This window comes from Cucumis sativus, chromosome 3, assembly GCF_000004075.3.
Source record: "Cucumis sativus cultivar 9930 chromosome 3, Cucumber_9930_V3, whole genome shotgun sequence".
Taxonomy (NCBI): Eukaryota; Viridiplantae; Streptophyta; class Magnoliopsida; order Cucurbitales; family Cucurbitaceae; genus Cucumis; species Cucumis sativus.
Window position 1 is genome coordinate 1,570,875 of NC_026657.2, and position 20,523 is coordinate 1,591,397.

Here is a 20,523-nt window from a genome sequence, read left to right on the forward strand (position 1 = left end):
TGAAAAGGAATCTTGATTTTCTCAATAGTGTGGGAATAGTTATTGAATTTGAGTCAACTTGATCACTATTTTCTTTTATTATTTTCCTTTAGAAACTTCAAGATATTTGTCAAGTAGTTGTCACCATTTCAAATACTTAAATTTAGAAGAAAAAAAGAAATATTTAATTATCTACAAAATTAACCCATTGAGTATAGTCTTTTTTAAGATTAATTATATATCTTTTAAATTGTTACTAATACAATTCACTATTTTCTCTAAAAATATATTTAACTATTTAATTTATCTCAATAATGTGGAAATAATAATGATTTCTTTAATGAAAATGTGGTAGTGTGTAGTTTTTTCAATTAATAAAATAGAGAAAATTGATGGATTTTATTATAGATTTTTTATGATACCCAAAACAAAGTTGGCAATTTATTTAATGTGTTTGCTGTACTTTCCATTGGGATGAGATATGTAAAAAAAAAGTTAATTAATTGTATAATAAAGTGTGCAAAATATATAATTAAGTATAATATTTTATAATAACTTTTTAACCCTATGGATACTTTTTCATTTCTTGTTTCCTTAAATATTTTTTTCCTAAAATTGGAATTCATATTATTACTCACTTATTATACTTTAATTTTAAGGAAGTGATGATCTTGTTCTTGTTAAATTTATATAGATTTGTTGACGTGTTTAGATTACTTGACAAAATAAACTAAAAACGATTGGAAAAGTGTTATTGGTTTCAGTCTTAATGATCTAACATACCATAGTTTTTAAGACTACATTTGTAACTATTTTACTTTTTAATTTATAAAAAATTTATCTCTTTTTAAAGAAAAACTATGTTTAATTTTTAAAACCTCGTTGAGATTTTAAATACACACTTCTAAAATATAGACAACAAATAAACTGATAAATTAAATAATTATCAAACAAAATCTAAACATATTGTAGGCAAAACCTAAATATATTAACATTTATATCTATCATTGATAAAATCTGAAATGTTATATTTTGTAAACTTGTTCAATAGTTTTATCGTTTAGAATAATTTTCTATGTATATTTTCAATCTACCATTCATATTGAATATTTTTTACAAATAAATAATTTTAATGGGCGATTGATATGATTAAAATGAATTAAAATATAAATTAACAATCAAGTTAAATTTGTAATCCGAGTATAAGTAATTAACATCATATATAACATATGTTTTCTTTTTATAATATATATGTATGTATTGGTTTTTAATCGAAAGAAAATATATTCACATATATAAATTTTTTCAACTGAAAGATCTAAACCTCTTAAATTTATTCGACATTTATAAAATTCAAAGAATTATTAGACACTATTTTAAAATGATTGAGATCAAAATTTATAATTCAACGTTCTTTATAATTTAACATCAAGAGTTATTCAACCATATATTACACTAAAACTAACATTGACCACTTTTTTTATTATTATCTTTTTTGCATAGCTATTATTTTTTAACTTTTAATTGATGTGAGGTTTCTAAAGTTGAACCAATAAAACTAACATCCATGCAATCGTTTTAAAAATTATTCGAAAATTAAACTTGTGTTTTAACTTTCTTTAAAACTCACCATCAAGAGTTTGCTAAACTTTGGGTAGAGAATTCTTATCTTCAAAAAGCACGTCACATATTTGATAAATTTCGACCATATATCACACTAAAAGTAATATCGACCATTCTTTTTTCATTATCCTTTTCATATAGCTATGATCTTTCATACTCTTAATTGATGTGAGGTTTCTGATTGTAACTCTGATAAATCATTTGAAAAAAGCTTGAATAACTATGACAAAAAAGTTTTGTGCCAATTGACAGTAATGTCCAAAATAGTAGTAGGCTATTGAGAATAAGGTCAACTAGTCTATACCCAAGTTTAGATATGATAGAACGGAGGTGTGAAAACTCTTATATGAAATAGAGAAATCAATACACTATTGTTAAGCTACGTCCTACCTTAGATGTATTGATGCTATATTACAAAATTGACTTTTGTAAACTATTTTCAAGAGGAAAAATAACACTTTACTTCTAATGACAAGAACACTATTTACATATATAATTAATTGCTTTATGACATAAATTTGAATACAATCTTCCTAACGACAAGTTGTAGTACTTGCTAATCCAAAGTGAAAGAGAATCCAATATTGACTTGGGACTCCTCATGGCATCATTATCAATCTTTTGAATGACTAATTATTATTGGTTTCTATTATTTCAAAATAATAATAATAATAACAAACAAACAAATTAATAAATAAATAAAAAGGTAAAGTGTGAAACAAGAAGGCTAATTAATTAAAATGTAGTAATCAAATCAATTCTTTCATTTTCTACCTTTTTCTTTTCTTTTTATATGATAACTTTTTTTTCTCCCATCAGAATCTACTAAATAAAAGTGGAAAAAAAGACTATGGTCAAGAGGTACTCAACAAAATTGTGAAATGACGTTTAAGTTTAAAATGATCCACTACATAAATTAATCGAAGATGATTCCGCTTTTTCATACCTAATTTGAATGAGTTATTTTTATCTAGAGAAAAAAAAAAACAATGGTTCATTTTATCTATGTATTCGAAAAATGAGTGTTTATTTATTTTTTTACTTTGTCAATACATTCATAAATTAACGAGAATACAATTGTAAATTAAATAAAATAGTTTTATGTGGTTCTCAATAGATGAAAGTGTTAATTATTTATCACCAATATCAGTTGTTTTATCCTCATTTTTAAAATTGTCGAACTAACAAAAAATTACATCTACCTCGTTTTGCATGTAACAAAATAAACCAAAATTTGTATAACACGAATGACTATCAACCTCAAGAATAGAGGTTTAATTTTTCCGCTCTATGCAGTAATTAAACACCTTTAACTTACAAAATAACAATAATTAATAAAGTTTGCAATATCGTAAACGTTAAAATGGAGCCGTCAATGAAAAATGTCGTTGTTGCTTCAATAGTCATCATATATCAAGTTGGTTTTCACTCTTTTGTTAAGTGTTGTGCAGTTTTATTGCTCACAAACTAGCGCATGTAGTGACTAATTTTGTTGTTCCACCGTCTTCCTTTAGTTTGAAAGATGTCGAAAGTTTGTTAGCGCTTTTCATCTAATACCTTAATTCCGATGGCATTTTGTTGTTACACCTTCTTCCTTTAGTTTGAAAGATGTCGAAGTTTGTTAGCTTTCATCTAATACCTTAAGTAAATGTAATGGGTTCCTTTAATTTGAAAGATGTCAGAAGTTCCTTAGCTTTCATCTTATATCTTAATTAGATGCCCTGACTCGTAATAAGAACTATGGTTGAATGTTTGTTTAGTCGCTACCAAGTTTCCCTTTTTAGAACAGCAATAGTAGAAGAGTGGAGCCTCTTCTTTTCTTTTCTTTTCTTTTCTTTTCTTTATTGTTAATAATATTATTTTTGAAGAACAAAAGGATAATGGTGCTTTCAATCCATTCATGCATTGGGGAAAGCTACATCTCATTGGTGTGCACAATCTTTGATATTCTCAACCCTATGTTTAAAATAAACTTTTTCTATAATATAATATCATAAGCATTTTTGTGTAAAAATATAATTAAATATTTTTACTTTCTAAAAGTATTTTGATTAATATAATATATAAACATGTGTTTTTTAAAACAATTAATATACATACATATATACTCCATGGAAAATATGGTCCACTAAATAAGGATAGAATTAGAAATTAATCCACCACTTGTAATTTTGTCACCAAAGAAATATTTTATCAATTTTATATATTTTTTTTTACGATTTTCTTAAAATTATTGTTTCTTTTGTTAGAAACTTTAACTCGATCGAATGATTTTAATTTTTATTATAACAAAATAGAAAAATAAATAATTTTACTTGTCTAGGGTTTTCAATTTTCAAAAGAAAAAAAAAAGAGAAAATAAATAGTTTTACTTGGGAATGGTATTTTAAAATAAAATGGTGTAATTAATTTGAAGATCCACTTCAATATGATCATTTTGACCTAACTATTTATTTTAACGAGTCAAATTTAAATTTAATAAATATAATATCTTTCATTTATCAAGTTGTTTTAAACTAGCGTTAATTTATTAATTAATTTATCAAGATACGATTTTGTAATGATTTGTGACGGATAGTTAAGTCATTCTTTTTACTAAACGAATCTACGAATTTTTTTAAAAACAAAATAATGTGTATGCTTTATCCAATAATGTTTTAGTAATTTATCGGTTGACTGAAATGGCAACTTCATTTTCTTAAAAGATTTAATATAATTATTCATTTTAACTTTATAATACAATTGGATAAACTTACTATTTTAAGATTATTAAAATTGCACAATAACATGATTGGAAAAAAAACTTTGAAAAAGTTTAAGCACTTTCTATGCATAGTATATTATATAGTGGTAAATATTATTTTGTTTAAACAAAAATAGTGGAAAAAGATTCAATATCTACAAAATTAGGATATAGATGTGACCCTTATTATTCTAATTTGGTGGAGAGAAAGAATGTGTGTATTTTTGTATATATAACAAAAAAAATAGAAAAAATATTTTTTAATATAACAAAATTAACCAAAGAGGTTTTCTAATTTAAAAATATTTTTTCATAAATAAACTTTTTAAAAAACAATAGAGGCAACCATTAAAAATAGGAGGTGGGAAGAGAAGGTAATGAGAATGGGAAATTGGTTTGTCATTTTCCACACCAACAAATAATCCTAATATAAAATTTCCAAAGATTATTATTTTCTATAATTAATATCATATGGGATAATAAATTAAGGTAAAATATTTCTCCAAATTTGGATCAACCAACCAAAAGAATATTCAAGGGAATTTAGTTCATTTCTTTTTAATTAGAAAAATTCATTTCAACCTAATTAATTGGCTAAAACAATATATTTCCATTTGATAACATAAAGAAAATTAAGGATTTGGATTTTTTCTTCTTTGAAGATTTAAATTAGAAACTTTGAATTCTCTCGAAATCAATAACCACATATATACTATGGAAATAGTTTTAAAAATTAAATAACCAAAACATTTATGGACCATTTAAAAAAATGGTTATAAATAGAAAAAAGGTTGAAAAATTGAAAATAGCATATTTGATAGTTTTTTTTTTTAATTTTGAAAATGAGGTATATATTTTTAATGTCTTACGGTTGAATTTTTAATTAAATTATATATTTAAAAAACACAATTTTAAATATTATATATAAATATATTTGCTAAATACAATAATTTGAATTATTAATCATTAAAAAAATCAGAAACATAATATAAGATACTCGCTTTTTTAGATTGAGTACGAAAAAAACTTAGTTCATGTTTGGTAACTATTTCATTTTTTTTTTTTTTAGAATTAAAAAGTTTTACATATTACACTTATTTGCATTTTTCTTAGATACAATGATTGAATTTTTAGTCTAGTTTCTAATAACAAAAGTAACTTTTTCGAAAGCTATTCTTTTTTTAGTTTTCAAATTTTGCCTTAATCTTTTAAATTAGTAGTAATAAATGGTAAATTTAAAAAAATTGAAAATAAAATTAATGTCTATAAGTTTAGTTTTCAAAACAAATCTTATAACCAAATAAGAATTTTTAAAGCAAAAATCATACAACCCAAACCAAGCAGGCGAGTACTCCCTAAAAACATCATCAAAACGCCTAATGTAGTAATTAAAAAAAAAAACATATTTCCATATGAAATAACACTTCAAAACCCAAATGTAAATTAAAACAAATTAGAATTTAAACTTTAGTTTCTTACATATAATTTTCAAAATAGCTTGAGTAAAATTAAGATTTGAAATATCTACTTAAAAAAGAAAGAAAACAATATATCTTGTTTAGAAAATTACGTAACTTTCATCTATGTGATTCAATACTTCACTGGTTAAAAGTGCTTATATTACACAATTAAAATGTTAACTTTTTGGTTATGGTATTAGATTAAGTTAAAAAATATCCCAAGTCTTTTTCACTCCAAAATGGAATCACTATTTGTTCCAAATGCTACTAAACACATAATGAAATAAATGGATATTGAGATTAGAAACATAGTATAAAAATGTTATGAAAAATTCTAGAATTCTCTTATAGTATACAAAGAGGAAAAAGCAAAAGGGAAAATGGCAGTGTGACAATAGCTGTGAGTCACCAGTAGGAGAAGTTGACTTTGTTTTTGTGAGGATAGAAAATGAAATTCTCACTGCTTATTGGACTGTTCTTTCTTTACATCACCGTCATAGACTGTATGCCATTTCATTGGCCATCAGCCAATCATTTTCTTCCTCCACAAATAAATATAATTTAAACAAAATTGTGTCTATGTCGACCACTTTAGTTTATGTTTTTATTTTATTTCATTTTAATCTTTAGCCTTTGGTTCTTTTTTTTTTCTCAAAAAATAATAATTTCTATCTTCAAATTTTTTATTTCATTAAATAAGGTTTTTTTTTTAAAAAAAAATACAAACTACTTGCACTTAAAAAAATCACAAAATAACAAAAACTCGCTACACCTGATTTTATCAATAAATAGCTGGTCTATTTTACTATTTTTTCTCATTTTTCTTGTAAATCATGCTAAATTTAGTCACAAAACCACTCAAAATCAAGTTATATAAATGATATAATCTAGGTATAGAATATAAGAAATTATTTTAAATAGCAAAACTTATTAAAATTATTTATAAATATAACAAAATACTACGATTCATCTATGATACATTATGATAAATCACTCTCTACCTATCTTGATCTATTATAATACATATAAACACAAAGTTTATCTTTGTGTATCGGTTAGATAGTCTGTAGTATTTTTCTATAATTTGATTTATTATACTATTTTTTAAAACAACCTACAGATAAATATCTAAATTTATTATATAGGTAAAATAGTAAAAGGAAAAATTTCAAAATGAAGTTCGAAAGTATTGGATAATTGCCTGCAATTATACCATCAAACTTATGTCATTGTTTGAATTGGACCTACCTTAAACTTACCAAAGTTCAATTTTTTCTTTTTCTCTTTTTAATTTTAGAGTCAAATTTCTACCGTTGCTATAAATTTAATAATCAAATTTTATATTTAAAATTCCATAATATAATTACAACAACGCATAGAGATGGTAATTTACCATTTGCCATTTGTCCTAATAATAATATTTCAACTACAAATACATTCATAACTAACCATATCTTTGTTAACAATTATTAAAGTTAAAAGAAAAAAAAACGTCTTATCTTATGATCATTAACACAAAGCATTCACACTATAAACTAAAACGTTTATAAAATTTAAAATTTCGAAACCTATAACACTAAATGTGAAAAAGAAGAAAAAAAGTGGAATCTATTTCTAATACAAACACCAATCCATTTAATCAAATAATTTAAGGTGTCTCAAATTATTCCACACATAGAACAAAATCACTATTGGAGTTTCACAAACTTTTAAACAACAAGTTGACTATATAAAGTTAATATTCACTAAATTTCAATAAGAATATATAGTCCATGGAAAATCATTATTATATAATATAAAAAAAATATAAGAACATAGCTTATGTTTTTTTATAAAAAGAATTAATAAACATTGGATTGATTAACTAAGTTTGTAATACAAAAGTTTATCACCTTTTAAGATCAAAATCAAATAAAAAATTAGTTGGTGGGTGGAAGTGGAATTGAAGTGACGTCGCTTTTGTCATGGCGGTTTGGCCTTTTTCCCAAAATCTCATACATAATTATATCCATCATATAAAAAAGGAAAACCCATAATCTTACATTATTAAATTAATGGGAATTAGTGGGATGTTATAATTTTTTAATTGCAATTTTCCATTCATACATTTAGATTGTGGATTATTTAAATATTACACAATTCATTTAGAGTATACAATTGGACTAAAAACCAAATCATATCATAATACTTATGTTTGCGTGACATCTTATCTTGCAAGCTTGTATTAAGTAAATTTAATCCATTAGAAGTAAAACTTATTAAGAAAAAAACCCAATTGTCTACATTTTTTCTTTTTCGTAATTGAAATTTGTAGACAACTATCATAATAAAGTGTTTAATATGTTTATGTTATAATATTTGTATTACTAGAAATGGCAAATGGATGAAACTATTTATAAAATTTAACCATCTATGATCTAAAATTTTATTATATTTCGTAAAAATATTTTAATTATTAATTTATAACTAAATTGATATATTAATTTCTCTTAATTCTTAATTATGTTGAACATCTCATAATATCAAAAAAACAAATGTGATAGATTAAAACGTCCTTTCATACAAATCCACCGTACCTTACTTAAGAAACAAGAAAACATTTTTTATTAAAAAAATATACAATTTATAAGACATCAAGAACTTAACTCGACTTATACTTATATACCATAACATTAAAATCTATCGATTCCAATATAAAATTTAATATTTTATTTAATGTCAAAACATAATCTTTAGCATAAGATACAAATTTAAAAACATAGGAAGAGCCAACTCAATAATACAATTACCAACACCATAGATAATGTTTAATTTGTCTTTACACTGCAAATAATTTCCAAATAGTTTAACCACTTCATTCATATGTCCAAATTATTATAATAAAAACTTCTTTAATAAGACCCACAAAGTGGGAAAATAAAATAATGAAAAGTCACAAAAATGAATACAAATTTTAGTTTATAATATTTTGGTTAATGTAGTTCATGAAATTTATTCAATTTTAATGTTTGAATTTAGTCCACCCACAATAATTTTTTTGAAATCAAATAAATAGTCATAACAAATTATACATGCATGGATATATTTTTAAAATTTCTATGAAAATAGTATATGAAAAATAAAAAGTAACAAAAAATAACATAATAAACTAGTAGTGATGTAATAAATTTAAAAATTATTAAAAGTTGATAGAAAAATAATTTTGGATGGGTTTATTATATTGGACCGCCATGGGTGTGGAGGCCAGCTTAGAACATTGAAAATGAGATGCACTCTTTCTTTTTTTCCTTTTTGGTCTATTGTTATTATTATTAGTATCTTCTTTTATCAAAGGACTTATCTTCACAAAATTCCATTTGCTTGGGGAGATTTTGGGGTGACAGATCACCATGTACTGTCATCATCTCTCGTCCAATTGTTGTTTTACACGTGTCTTAGGTCGTGCACAATGGAATGCTATGTGGTTGGAATGAACTATCAGAAATGAAAGAGATATTTTTTTTTGTGAGAATCTGCTTCTAACCTGTGGGAATCTTTGGAAAAAATAGTGGAATATTATGAATAGGTAATATAATGGCGATTTCATGTCATGTGTCTTATTATTGTACACACTTAGGACCCGTTTGGTAGTGTTTTTGTTTCCTGTTTCTTGTTTGTTGTTTCATGTTTACAGTTTTATGTCTCTTCTTTTTTAGAAATAGGAATCGAAAATGTGTTTGATAACTGATTTTTGTTTCTTGATTTTCTTTGAGGTTTTTATTTTATTTTATTCACATTTAATTCAATTAAACATCAAACAAAAATATATGTCATCCATTATTAAACATAAAAAAAAATTATCAAACCTAGATAGGAAGGTCTTCTTGCAATCTTTATACAGAACCATATGAAGATTGAGATTTGAAAGATAGGGTCTGCGAGAGGAAGACGAAAATTCACGACGAAGATGGGCATCGAAACCCATGACAAAGAGGAAGACAAAAACTCACGGCTAAAACAAATATACGGCACAAATCCACAAATTCAATGAAAACTCATAGCGAAAACACAATTCACGCAAAGAGGAAGAGAAAAAGTCAGATCCAACAAAGAGGAATGCGTCATGTAGAGGAAGGCGATGAGAGACGAAAAGGAAGATAGTGAACACAATGAGAGGAAGAGGAAGAGGATGATTATTTGGGAAAGACAGTAGAGATAAAGAGGAAGAGAAGGGAAACCACGTGGAGAGTGGTTATTTGGGGAAGAAGATGGAAATAAGAGGAAGAAAAAAAATCACGAGAGAAAATGGAAAAAGAAAAAGAAATAGAAAAAAAATGAAAATAAAACCAATAAAAAGAATTGAAAAAAAGAAAAATGAAATCAATAGAAATAATTGAGAAACGGGAATGAGAGAAACTATTTTTTTTTCAATAATTCTTTATAAAATGATAAACGTTTCTATTTTTTTTATAATGAGAAACAGATAACGTTACCAAACACATCTGTTTCTTAAAAAATGAAAACATAAATAGAAAATAGAAAATGAAAATATTACCAAACGTGATCTTAGTGTCCAAATAAATCACCTTCTTCGTTCATTTGCCAAGTAATGTCACATCTTACTTGTCAAATTGCCTATAAAAAGTGGCTTTTGGTAGATTTGTAAGATACATGTACATTGGGTGAATTTTCAAATAAATGGGAGTAAGATTTAAAGAGATTTTTCTAATTTTCTTTATTGTTTATTTGTGTATTATACTATATTTTCTCAATTTTTGTGTTCGAATTGTGCCTCGGGAGAATTATTTTATGCAAGTTCAACAAAGGCGTGAGAATGATTATCACATTTTAAAACGTACTTTTCAGATTATCACATTTTATTTTGAATAGTTAAAAATATGCTTGGGAATGCTTTTAAAATCAACCAAAATGATTTTAACAATTTCAAAATAACTCCCAACACGTTGTATAACTAAAATAATAATTACAATGGATACCATATTTATATATAATAATATGTATACCAACATCTTTAAATAATTGAAAATATAACGAGATATGTCGAGACTCTATTAGTAATAGACTTATTTTAGTAACATGGTCTATTACAAATAGACACTAAGATTTGAATCTAAATTTTGTTATATATTTTTTTTATATAATACTATATTTGTTAACAGCAACGGTCCTCGAATAGAATAAATGACAATTTACATTTAAATTACATCTAAACAAAAATAAAATAAAATTGCATATATAATACAATGATAAAATAATTACATATATAGTAAAGAATTAGTAAAACATTAAAATAAAACTCGCGCCTAATTACTATTTCAAAAGTTTAATGTTTCTCAATTATCAGTAATGGTAGATATTTGAATATGTACTCTCAATTACTATAACTAATATAAACTATAAGTAATAGTTTCTATCAATGACATAATCGTCGCTATTATTGATTGTCACATAGGATAAACTTGATATTTTAAACTAATGGGTTAACATTTTGTATTTTGCAAATATTTGATGTTTATGCTACATTTTTAATTTATTTTCTAAATTGTGCTATTAGTTATAATTTTTTAGGAATTTTTTTCATTGTAACAATTCTAGAAGTAAGAATGTATGGGTTCAATATTTGCAATTGTAACTCTTAACAATTTTGTTAGAATATACAGATGTGAGCCCATGTCAACTTAAATGGGCCGGTTACCGGCCCATTTAGACTTCGTAAAAGGCTGAACAATATCAAGCCGAAGCCCAAGAAGGGAGTCGCGTCATTTCTCAAAATTCTCAATGAAGATGTCCCACTGATTATGCCGTCAAACCAAATTCAGGGCTTCTGTAAGCAAAATTTGCGTTAGAGAAGCCATAGACGAACTGCAGCTGCTCGGCTTCTTAGCTTTTGAAGAAAGCCGCCGCAAAACCATCCACATACACACACATGGCGGAGGAAGCAATTCTCGGTTACCTTGAGAAGAACACCGAAATCTCCGATTCAGGCCGATTCGCCGACGAGTTTGGACTCGATCACAATGAGGTCGTCAACGTTATCAAGAGTCTCAACGGCTTCCGATACGTCGATGCTGAAGTATGTTTGCTTCTTTTTTTCTAACTTATTGTTTTCGTTTTTAATTATATATCTTCCTTTCTTCTTCTTTGAATTCCTAGTTTAGCAACGTGTTAACTAGCTTTAGGTTGTTTGTTTGAGTTTGGTTTTAGCTGGAAAGGACGATTTGGCTGGTGTATTACTTATAATTGCGTGCAAATCATTTGCATTTGCTTGGTCCTCAATTTCTATGTATAATTTGAGCGTGCTGAAGATTGTTTTTCTTACCTTAAGCTTTGTCGTCTGTTCTGTATCTTTTTGGTGTCTAGTTGATTATAATTACAATTGTTTATGACTCGTCAAGCAGTCAATTTACCAATTCAAACATTTTGTTTGGTTGATTGTTGCTGAATGTTTGAGTGGTTAACCATTTGCAGACGGTTGTTAGTTTTTAGTCGGCTTTCCGGTGTTTAATTTATGGTCTTTGGCTACTTTGTATACGAATAGCTTTATGTTTGCATGAATACTTGGACTGCAAGTTCATTAATTGATCACATCTGTCTTTTGGAGTGATTTTCAGGATATTAAGATGGAGAAATGGGTTCTAACTAAAGAAGGCGAGACATATACTGCCACAGGATCACCTGAGATGCAGCTATTTCTGGCAATTCCACCTGAGGGAATTCCAAGGGAAGAACTACAGGTGATATTGGAATAATGGATATTTATTTTGGTTTGACGTAGAGCCTGAGGATTATCTCCATTTAGTCTTTTCATTTGTGGTTGATCGTTGATGTTCTTAGAGCTATTGGGGAAGGAAATTAGGCATTTTCTTTTTAGTTTTTTGCTTGCAATTTTGCACTTGTGGATTTGAGTGTATGTTAGTGATGAAACTGTTTGTTGCTCACGTGCAATTGATCTCTTTGTGCAGAAAAAGCTGGGTCCATCTATTTTCAAAATCGGCTGTGCTCAGGCAGCAAAAAACAAATGGGTTGAAATGGGGAAGCAAATGATATCTCGTAAGGTTAGGCACTTTCATTTTGTGGGAGTTCGGTATCAAAATATTGATAAAAATGATCTCAAGTGTTTGCAATTGTATGAATTATTATACTATTGTAACTGGCGCATGACACGAATTAAGTTGACAACAGTTTTATTTTCTAGCTTAATATTGTTATTAAAGCAGTTTTATTTTCTTTGTGGTTATTTATTAGCTTGTTTTGCTGTAGGTTCATCATGTTGAAGATAAGGTGAAAAACTCACTTCTACAGATAAAAGATGGAAAGGTGATTATTGGTTTACTTGATTCATTTGTTTCATTTATCCCATATTATTGGATGTTCGATGTTGAAACTTCAATAATGTGTTTCATTCATTTCTGGTTTTTGTTCCTACTGTATCTCTGGGAAGGGGTTGGAAAGAGAGCTTAATATCGGTTCATTTTGTACTAATTGGTTGGAAAGTGATACCATTCGATGATGGGAGTTTGAGATATAATGACTTTTTTTTTTTTTTTTTTGGCTGAGAAACTTATCATGCCTATTGACTGATATGTTGTTAAGAACTAGATTGTCATTTCGCATAATGTTATTGTTCACCATGCAAATAGTTCAATTTTTTTCTTAAGCTTTTGGCTGTGCCTCTTTATCTGCATGCTTTTAAAATTTAGGAGACTGAATTGATAACGTACTATCTATAACTCCATTTACATTTTAGACTTTCTCATGTTGTAGGAAAGTTTTGAGAGCATCATCAAAGTGTTTCAATATGTTATACTGTCTCTAGAAATTTTTTAATTTACTTCTTCATTATACACATTAGAGAGAGAAAAAGAAACCTGCTATGGAGGTTATTTCATCCTCCTACTTTGTAAACTTGTTTTGAACTAATATAAGGTATATAACTATTTCTTTTCAAAGGGAAAGAATAACCCTTAAATTGATCCCACTGTACTACCAAAGATATTTGGATCGTGGATCCTGATTGCTTTTCCATAGATAGTATTGTCAATGTAAAGAAAAACAAATCTATTTCAAATCTTTGGAGGTTTGGATATCTACATCAGCACCACTTTTCTCTAGACTGTTGTGTTTTTTCTTTAATAATTTTCAAATATTTTGGTGTAGAGAGTAGCATTAACTAACGATTTCATATTTTGTATCAGGAAATTTACGATGAAGACGTGAAGGCTCTCAAAGCAAGGAAGCTGATTGTATCACAGTAATGATCATACTTTCTCCCCCGTTCACTCTTTTTTTTCTCAAACAGATATTTAAACACATTAAAAAAGTTATGCTCTGGTGTGTTAGACATGTGGACTTCTGTATTTGGTTTCTTATCAGAGATGGGACGACATTCCCAATGTGGATAAGTTTTCTTTGGGTTGGTCAATATGTATACTCTTTTTTTAACTTTGGATCATTTTCGTACTCATTTGGACTGGACTTTACTTCTGTTCTATGTTTTTTGGTAAGAAACCGAGCTTTCATGGGGGTAAACAAAAGGATATATAGGGGTATACAAAAAGATACCACGAAGAGCCCACAACAAACTACAAAAGCGGACTTCAATCTGAAAATTAGAAATTAGAAAAATCTGAAAATTGTTATTCTATATTTTAAGAAGCTTTAACCTCTCACTATGCTTATAACACAAGATATAGGGTTCATCTGTTTGTTATCCTAAAAATGTCTATTTTAACTTTCTCTAGAACATGGAAAGGCTATTCAGTGAGGAGAGGTCCTAATTATGCTCCAAGAAGAAAAAAGGTTGCTACAGATTTGACACGAGAAAATCTTCAAAGGTTTGCTGCTTGCCTATTCTTGCTTTTTGCATGGATTTTATTTTATGACAGTATGCTTTAGGAACACAATTGCTCTCCATTCATCTCTAAAAAGTTTTACTTCATATTTTGCACTATCTAGGGGAGACTGGAGAGAACTAGAATTCAAAGAGTATAACTTTAATGCCAAAGGTCAGCCCCTTTTCTGTGGTCATCTGCATCCATTGCTCAAGGTAAGAATACTCTTTGTATTTTGAAAAAAAATTAAAATCCTTCTTTTATGTAGAAATTTATTAGTTATGTTAAACCACTTTAAGGAAGGACATGCTCGAATACTTACGATTATGCCAGTATCAATCAAATTAGCCTAAAAGCAAAATCTTACAATATTTATAGATAAGGATAATGAATTCCTTAGTAAGAACTTTAATTTACACATTTGGTAGTTATATTGTTAGGTTCTTTTGGTTCTTGTTTCATTTTCTTTCCCTTTAGGATATTGCATAGTTGAACATTTTTCTTCTTTTTTGTAACCAAGGAAATGTTTTTTTTTTCTTAAAAAAAAACTTTGCCACCATTGCACTTTGAACTTAGGCACAGGGACAGGCAGATTGATAGTTGACACAACACGATTCTTCTTTGATAATGCTTCACACCTTCCCATATTCCTTAAAATAATTTGACTAGGTTGTAAATTTTCATTTCAGCATTCACCGTGTCTAATTCTTTGATGTGTTCCGCGTTCTTCCATACACACCTTTAAGTCGATGAATATGGTTCACTTCACGATAATGGAGCCCAACTAAAAAAAGTGACTTCAACTGTACAAAATAGAGCCTATAAAGTAGTTACCAAAGATCTTAATTGAAGTCTGGAGGGAAACATGAAATCTAGATGTAGTTAATGTTTTAAAAAGCCCTCTTTGGTGTGCACCTAGGTTCAAGGCGCAGGTCTAGCGCGCTCACAAAATAAGGCGTGCCTCAGGTGCGAGCTTTTCGTGAAGTCCCAAGGCTCAAAGCCTTGGGCTTTGGCACATTTTCATTTTTTTAAGAAAGTAGTAATAATTAAGAGTTTTCCTTCTTTATTAACTAAAATAATCAAGTTTACCAAGCCTAAATGCAAAATTTCTAGTGTTCGAGGCCTTTTTTTTTTCTTACCATATTTCTACTTCAACTTGCTTTCTCTATATAATGTAATATTTTCATATGTAGTGCACCTCACAAAAAAAATGCCCACACCTTTTTGTGCGCCTAAGCTCTGAGGGCCATTGCGCCATGGGCATTTAAATACACTGGATACAATAAACTTTTGCTCCTCTTGACTGAATATTTTTTGAACTTTTAGGTCCGACAGCAAATAAAAAATATTTTCCGTCAGATGGGGTAAGTGATTTTTATTATGCTTATATTTTTCTTTTACATTTTTTGTTTTAAATAGAACTTTACAGATGTAGACCTATATTTTGGTTTATGATTTCAGGTTTGAAGAGATGCCTACCAATAACTATGTTGAGAGCAGGTAGGAGTGCTCCACTGCTTCCCTTCTCAACCGATACGTTTTACATCCATAGTTTTCTTGAAAAATACTGTATATCTGTCAGGGCTGTACAAAAGTTTATTATATTTTTTGTTCTGCCCTCGGAATAGATTTTAATTGTATTATTGTGATGTAAATTAAAAGGCTAGATTCCTCAAACATTTTTTTAAAAGCACACTTGGCTACTCATACCATAATATATGTTTATATGAACTCTATACATGATTGCAATTTTACTCATATGAACCTATGGCCATTGGGGATTTTTTTTTAACCCTCTGATGCTTGGGGATGGGGGATTTATAATTTTTCCTCTCTTTTGTCAATCTCTTTTGTTAATGAAAGTTTTTTTTTTCTTATAGTTTTTGAACTGTATTTGTTCGTGCAACACTTGAGCTTGCACTTTGAATCTAAGGAGGTGGTTCAATTGGAAAAGGAAATGGCTTGCCCAAACATTTTATCAAAATCTTATTAGCATTTCTTTCTCTTCTGTGTGCACAGCTTCTGGAACTTTGATACATTATTTCAACCACAACAACATCCTGCCCGAGATGCACATGATACGTTCTTCTTGAAAGGTTTCTTCTGTGATTTCCGAGCTTTAAAAGTTTATATGTTTGGATTTTTTTTCCCTTAGTAGTTATTTTGTGTTACATCTGTAGCTCCTTCCACCACAAGGGAACTTCCGGAAGATTATGTGGAGCGGGTAAAGCAGGTCCATGAGACTGGTGGTTATGGTTCCAGAGGGTGTGATATTCTGTTCTTCAAAACGTCACCTTTCTTTGTTTGATTGTTCCAGAGTTTTCCCCCCGTTTTGAAGTGCTTATTTTTATTATTGTCTCTTTCAGATATGGATATAATTGGAAAAGAGAGGAAGCAAATAAGAACCTATTGCGAACTCATACAACTGCGGTGACCTCCAGGATGTTATATATGCTTGCACAGGTAAATCGTCAGTTGATGTTTTGTATTTTAACTTCTAAGTAGCTTTTGATTAATAATTTAATCTGTGCTGGTCAGCATTCATTATTAAACACTGAAACATTGGGACTAGGAAGTTGGAGAGTCGTGTACTTTTCTGATGTAACAAGTAGCTAACATTGTTCTTAGGAATTAGTAGTTGTTTGCCTTCTTCTGGAAATGAATGGTTCAACGAATCATTTATTTCTTAAGTCACTGAGTTCAACGTCTATTGTAGATGATTGCTGTGTGCTGGTTTACTTGTTTTTTGTTTCTGATCAGTTTACAATTTCATCTTAATGTTATTTTCTCATTTGCCCCCAAATTATCTGGTCAATGTGTGTCCTTGAAATTCTTCTTTCATCTCAATACTTGTTCACAGAAACCATTTGCTCCCAAAAAGTACTTCTCGATAGACCGTGTTTTCCGAAATGAAGCGGTAGATCGAACCCATCTTGCTGAATTTCACCAGATAGAAGGTATTTATGAATTATTTTGTCTCTTTTTTTGCTCTTAGTATAATTATCTTGTACTTTGAGTATTAGTCTCATTTATTATTATTAACAAAGAGGCTTGTTTCCGTTTGAAAAAAAAAAGGTATTTATGAATTGGCAAATACATTATTGGGTTATGATATAATACGTTTGAACTTTTTTCAATTCTCAATTTTAACTTCATCTATATAATAATATTTTTTTTTGAAAAGGTTATAACAATGGAAATATAAATATAATAGAATATAAACTGCGATGCACGGTGAAACTTCCTCTTTCTTGCTTCTCTTTCATTCTTTTTAATTATATTCTCAAAACATTGTATATCTTTAGTTAGTGTTTGTATGCATTGTTACATCGTTTTCAATGAAAGCTTGGTTTCTCATTGAACAAAATCTTTTAGCTTTTCAACCATATAATTTAGAAATGTTCACCTGTAGGTGCTTTGGGATCTCCTCATTATTTCATTTATTCAATAAAACATTTCATCTCTAAAAAAACTACAAATGTTATTCTGGACATTATTTACGAATGTGATAAAAAACAGAGTTGAAACAATGGAGAGACGATTCCATTATTAGTATCTACTATGTAAATCTATTCAACATGTTGAGCTATTAATTTAAAGTTCAATTATATACTTGTTTTAATAGGCAATTAAAACCTTATTCTTTCATATAAGCTAAATAAAAGTTTACGGACCGGTATGTGTGTGTGTATTGACGATGACCAATATACTAAAATTCTCAGTTTTCAACATTCAATCGGAAATATAAATATTTGCCTCTGGTTTGTAGGGTTGATATGTGGTCGAGGACTTACTCTTGGAGACTTGATTGGAGTGTTGTATGACTTCTTCTCTCGTCTAGGTAACAATATAATAGTAGTAAAATGTTGATCTATATATGCCTAATAATTTTTATAAGGAAACAATTAGATACTTCAACGGCATATTCTACTTTCAGGCATGTCCAAACTACGCTTCAAGCCCGCGTATAACCCGTACACGGAACCCAGCATGGAAATTTTCAGGTGACAATATGATTGAATTTCTTTATAATTGCTGCTATGTTAGCTTTCACACCCTCCTAATGTTTGATGCGTTATATTTTTCAGTTATCATGAAGGCTTTAAGAAATGGGTGGAAGTTGGAAATTCAGGAATGTTCAGACCCGAAATGCTGCTTCCTATGGGATTTCCAGAGGATGCCCGTATTATTGCATGGGGTCTTTCACTTGAGAGGTAAGATTCTCGTGTCCTATTAAATTCCAAATACATTTATTTTTTGCTTGCCTCCAGCTCTGTGTGGTTGCCACACGTAAAATTTTCACGAGGTTTGCGCTCTGATATTTAATGTTTAATCAACTTTTGGTCATTAGTTTTCAACAATTGGGTTCTTAAAGTTTCATTTTGATTCTTGAAGCCTTAAAATTGCAAATATAGCAATCAGCACAATACTTTAACAAATATAGCACAATACTCAAATATAGCACAATACTCTAACAAATATAGCACAATACTCTAACAAATATAGCACAATGCAAAAGAATCTGTAGATATAGCTAAATTTTGATCCAACTCACAAAATTCATCATTGATTGATAAGAGTTTATCAATCATAAAGTCCACACTAATAGATTTTGCTATATTTTCAAAATTTTAAAATATATTTTTACACTTATTAATAACACCTAAAAATGTTGTCCGTTGCTATTACCCTAAAACTAATTTAAGACCTCGTTTGGTGCCTATTTGGTTTTTGATATTTATGTTTATTTTCTTCATCTTTTCATTTCTAAGGAAACATTACAATTTCCCAAAAAAGAATTTTTGAAAACTAAAAAAAATACTTAACTCAGTTGGGACTTTGAAAACATCAAAAACTAAATAAATATAATAAAAGAAAAAAGAAACTACAATATTTTGAACTGGATACAATTATTGATTTGGGAAGGTCAATACCATAAGGATTAGTCTGGAAGTTTCAAAAGTTCATGGAGCAGAATTTAAAATGAACAGAATATTTATAATTCAATTAATGAATAATAAAATGATGCTTATTTTCCGTTGCATCTTGTCCTTGAACCAGACCAACCATGATTATGTACGGTATCGACAACATTCGGGATCTTTTCGGCCACAAGGTATCCCTTATACTTTGTCCTAACTCCAACCTTGGATAATCAATTACAATGTAAACTGAACTAATCTGTGTTTTTTCTCCTCTTCTTATATTTCTCCAGGTGGATCTTAGTCTAGTGAAGAAAAATCCAATTTGCCGCCTTGGAATCGAAGCCCGAAGTGAATAGAACTAAAGAAACGCCAATTTGATCTTTCATATTGGTTTTGTTTTGATCAGCTTAAGGCAAACTTGATCGATCAAATTCTCCTGCCCTAAAGTTGCTCTGAATGGGTAAGTACTCAATTCATTTACTTCTTAGGTACACGAATTGCATCCATCCACACTCTCTGTAACACACACTATCATTTAATGAATTGTTGAACAAATAGTAATTTAATTGAAAAAAACAAATGCAACCTGAATTTCTTGTTTATACAGTTGAGGTTTCATATTCTTTTTATTTGTAAGTTTTGAAGGGAATTTGGAGGACAGTTGAAATGACATGTAGATTGGTTATTTGCTTCACCAAATGTTTATCGCTTAGATACCGTAATTGAAAAATGCTACTTGGATTTGTTTTTTCTAATGATGACTAACTGGACATGGTTTCTTGTTTTACCAATATGTGGGTTGAAGTTGAAGGAATCGAACATTTGACCTCGGGCTTAATAGTACAAGTACTATACCTAGACCTAAGACCTAAGACCTAAGACCCAAGGAAATCATGAGCTTGGAGTTGTGAACCGCACTCATGGCTAGACCTAAGAAGCTTTGTAGGTTCTATAGGTGAGCA

General features: G+C 28.6%; 1 protein-coding gene across 1 annotated transcript; it reads left to right on the forward strand.

Moving 5' to 3' along the window:
* The first annotated feature begins 11,582 nt into the window (after positions 1-11,582).
* On the forward strand, positions 11,583-20,304 carry LOC101215317 (phenylalanine--tRNA ligase alpha subunit, cytoplasmic). Its single transcript, XM_004150125.3, has 18 exons — positions 11,583-11,878; positions 12,417-12,539; positions 12,768-12,860; positions 13,066-13,122; positions 14,001-14,056; positions 14,547-14,639; positions 14,761-14,851; positions 15,963-16,000; positions 16,098-16,136; positions 16,656-16,732; positions 16,817-16,901; positions 17,003-17,099; positions 17,497-17,593; positions 18,406-18,477; positions 18,574-18,640; positions 18,725-18,850; positions 19,698-19,752; positions 19,852-20,304. The coding sequence occupies exons 1-18, from the start codon at positions 11,732-11,734 to the stop codon at positions 19,915-19,917; spliced, it is 1,479 nt and encodes a 492-aa protein (XP_004150173.1). The 5' UTR covers positions 11,583-11,731; the 3' UTR covers positions 19,918-20,304.
* Positions 20,305-20,523: the final 219 nt, after the last annotated feature.